This window comes from Miscanthus floridulus, chromosome 18 (assembly GCF_019320115.1).
Source record: "Miscanthus floridulus cultivar M001 chromosome 18, ASM1932011v1, whole genome shotgun sequence".
Lineage (NCBI taxonomy): Eukaryota > Viridiplantae > Streptophyta > Magnoliopsida > Poales > Poaceae > Miscanthus > Miscanthus floridulus.
The window spans coordinates 16957184-16961208 of record NC_089597.1 but is presented as its reverse complement, the minus strand read 5'-3'; the positions used below and the strand labels follow the sequence as shown (position 1 = coordinate 16961208).

General features: G+C 54.7%; 1 protein-coding gene across 1 annotated transcript; it reads left to right on the top strand.

Moving 5' to 3' along the window:
* Positions 1–414: 414 nt before the first annotated feature.
* Positions 415–2079, top strand: LOC136521994 (AT-hook motif nuclear-localized protein 24-like). The gene has a single exon (XM_066515778.1). The coding sequence runs from the start codon at positions 601–603 to the stop codon at positions 1627–1629; it is 1029 nt and encodes a 342-aa protein (XP_066371875.1). The 5' UTR covers positions 415–600; the 3' UTR covers positions 1630–2079.
* The last annotated feature ends 1946 nt before the right edge of the window (positions 2080–4025 follow it).

Here is a 4025-nt window from a genome sequence, read left to right as displayed (position 1 = left end):
CTAGCCTTGCCGAGCAAGGCGAGGTTACTTGGACGGGCAAAACAACCAAACGTGTGCCCGTAGTTTCCCTAAACAAAACGGCCGGTTAGCACTAACACGTGAAGCCGCATTGTGTCACCATATCTCCACCCGGTCCGCAGGCCGCGAGTGCAGGCGTGGAGCGGAGAGTCAAACCAGCAGGAGAGGGAGGGCCGTCGCCGGGCGCAATCAGACATGTCAGCGAGAGACGTGGGCAGCACCAGCGCAGGCCCGCGACCGTGATCAGGATCGGACAGACAGGGACGACTCCCCCGAACCCCCCTGCGGGTCCCACGCATGCGCGGGCCCCACCTCCTGCCCCCAATCTACGCGCTTGTCTTAACCCCCACCCCACCCCCGCACCCTTCTCTTCACGCACACCGTCGGCCGCTCGAGAGGAGAGCAGCAGCACGGGCAGCAACACCACACCGCCCTGCCCACGCGTTCGCTCGCTCTCTTCCTCGATCCCCCTTTCACCGCCACCGCCGTCTATCGGGACGCACCAGCACCGCCGGGCCGAACGCTCGCTCGCTCGCTAGGCCGTGTGCGTGCGTGCGCGCGCGCGTGGCCGGCCGGTTGACGATGGATCCTGTGGCGGCAGCGGCGGCGCACGGAGGCGGGCACCACTTCGCGCCGCCCGTGGCGCCGTTCCACCACCCGTTCGGCGGCTTAGGCGGGCACCACCACCTGTTCCCGGGGCAGCAGCACCCGGCGTTCCAGCATTTCCAGGAGCAGCAGCGCCAACTGGAGCTGATGGGCGGTGGGGGCGGTGTCCCCGGCGTGAACAAGCAGGAGCTCGCTGACGACAGCAACAACACCATGAACAGCGCCGGGAGCAACGGGAGCGGCGACGGCGACCAGCACCAGCAGCAGCAGCAGGCGGGGGGCGACGGCGACCAGCAGCACCAGCAGCACCCGGTGGTGATGCGCCGTCCGCGTGGCCGCCCCGCGGGGTCCAAGAACAAGCCGAAGCCGCCCGTGATCATCACGCGGGACAGCGCCAGCGCGCTGCGCGCCCACGTGCTGGAGGTCGCCGCCGGCTGCGACGTCGTCGACAGCGTGGCCGGGTTCGCGCGCCGCCGCCAGGTGGGCGTGTGCGTGCTCAGCGGCACCGGGAGCGTCGCCAACGTGTGCATCCGTCAGCCCGGTGGCGGCCCCGGCACCGTCGTCACCCTCGCTGGCCGCTTCGACATCCTCTCCCTCAGCGGCTCCTTCCTCCCGCCGCCGGCGCCGCCAGCTGCGACGGGGCTCACCGTCTACCTCTCCGGCGGGCAGGGCCAGGTGGTGGGCGGCACGGTCGCCGGCCCGCTCCTCACCTCCGGCCCCGTCGTGATCGTCGCCGCCTGCTTCGGCAACGCCGCCTACGAGCGCCTCCCGCTCGACGACGACGAGCCGCCGCCGCAGCAGCAGCTGCAACAGCCTCTTCCTCCTCCGCAGGGCATGCCCGGAGCCTCCTCCTCGTCGCCGCCCCCGCCGCTGCCATTGCCCGGACAACACCCGCTCGCCGACCAGCTCCCCCACAGCCTCATGAACGGCCTCCCTCTCCCCGCCGACGCCTACGGCTGGGCCAATCCCGGAGGCAGCGGCGCCGGCCGCGTCGCCCCGTACTGATGATCGATCACCGTACCGGACTTGATCCGGACATGGAAGGGGATCGAACAAGCGCGCGCGTGCTCTAGCTTGCTGCTTCATCGCCATCGACCGATCGACGACGACGAGGCGGCTGCTGCTAAGAGTCAATCCACCTCCCGATCCCCTTCCCTTTTCGGCTTCTTTCTCTGCTAATTGCCTTCTTGAACTCCTTCCCGTGCTGTTAAATTCCCTGGTGTAATGAATCTGCATGCCATGGATGCTTAATTAGTTACCTCCGTAGTAGTATAATTCCCTTCCCCTAGTAGCAGTGCTTGGAACCTGTCAGCAGTCTGCGGTTAAATTTTCTTTCACTTTAATTTCACCTGATTATCGATGACTGCTAGTTACCTTATATTACCTGATGACTTGATGAGCAACTGCGCATGCATGATGCATCAAAGCATTCGCATCCATCTGTGTGTAGCTGTGTTGGAGGGATTAGCAGTGTGGTGTAGTGGCAGCAGAAGCAATTAAGCTTTTTAAAAAATGGTATAATCTGTCTCCATCAGTCCTTGTCTTCGTCTCGGTCGACCTGGAGATCGACCGATTTCTGATGGAGAGCTAGGTCGCTAGGGACGGGGCATCGTGCAAAACCAAACAAGGCCTGCCTGCCTGCGTATTTTATGTGGGGGTGATGGGCGAGTTCGTTGTTGTTTCTCTTGGGTGTGTTTGTTCCGTTCATACCGTGCAGTACAGATGTGGCAAGAAAGGCAAGGGGATCGGAGAACGGTCACGGTATCACATGAGCAATGCAACCAACCACTTCACCACCCAGCGGCCAGCACGGCAGCACCCAACGAGCGAGCCGGTCAGCCGGACGGCGGCGTCCGGCCGGCTTTGCTTGCTTGTTGTGGCGCTGAAAGATGATGATGATGTGGCCACGTACAACGTAACAGCTAGTAGCACTCAACCACTTCACAGCATGTATATATGTATATGTGACACACGCACGCGACACGGGGCCTGCTATATTTTATGTTGTCTCGACCGGATGGATCGATTGGTTCAACGCGGACGGGCTTCATTCGTCGTCGTCGTCGCAGACCTCTCGCTCGTGTCGTGTGCTCTTATTCTCTTTTTGGGCCATGTGCACCTGATGATGTGGGTGCGTTTCTTCAGTCGTCTCGTAGTTAACCGTACCCGTGATGCTTATTAGCAGGGACTGGTGTGGGGCCGGATTATATTAATCAGATCAATGAGGTACAAAAAAAACAGTATCAAGTGCGTTCACATTATATATAGCAGAATTATTTTTGGTGCGAAAGCATCACTTCGCCAGCTGTGTTTATGTTGAGTGCAAAATTTTTAACCGAGAGGCCGGAAACAAAACTCCTTTTTCTGCAAAATATATACAGACGCGCGTGCGGCGTGCCCCAATGCAAGTGTGTGTAACAAGGAGATTTGTCTGGTCTTTTTTTAGCTCCAACTGGTCATACACTTGATATTTTACCTGCGTATACAGGGAACACCCCCCCTCAACAATCCTGGAAACATGTGCCCTTTTTATTAAAAAAACAGTTCAGTGTATAACTTCATCCTACTGCATTGGCAACACTTTTATAAAAGCTTAGTTTGACATTTCAGAATCTTGTCAGCCATACATATCCCGAACCTATTAGTTCAACAATTATTCAAACCCTGACAACACAGTTCTTTGGAACTAGCTAGTTCCGCATTTTTTTAAACAAATGCTCGACATTTTTTGAAAAAAAAATGTAGAATTTTCATTATTTTAGTTGGTGCTCACAAGGTAAGAATTTCGTGAACCTTCACTAGTCAGGAAATCTCTAGCTACCTTTTTTGTCAAAGATCGTGTATGCTAGGATGGTCACGGCTATAATCATGTAGACCTCGTAGGACGTTCGCTAGAAGCACGTTGTTTGTATCAAACTTTTCTACCTGAGTTGCAAAGATGCGTAAATCTTTTGCGTATTCGAGAAAAAATATCATGTACCAAAGAACACATTTTATTAATTTGACAGTATAATTAACTCATTAATTAGAAAACTATTAATAGATTTATTGGTGTATGGTTTGCATTGGAAATCATTAATTACAAAAATTGGGATAGATCTCTAGTTTTTGTATGCTTTGAATTGAGTCATTAGTTAGAAAAATCTTTACTAGATCCATTCGTTTATGTTTTGCACTAGAAGAAATTAAACCATCGCGATTGGCGTCCACATTTCAGATTTTTTCTCTGAGCGTATTTGTTTTAGATTTTTCCTTGTTATCTGATCTACCCACAAGAGTTTTTAAGTTTCCAATCTGGCATGGATACTCGCATTTGCCTAGATGGAGTATATTATACAAAGAATACAACGCTTCTAATATTGTGGTAAGCGACATGCCTCTCGATAGCAAGGTTTCTAAAA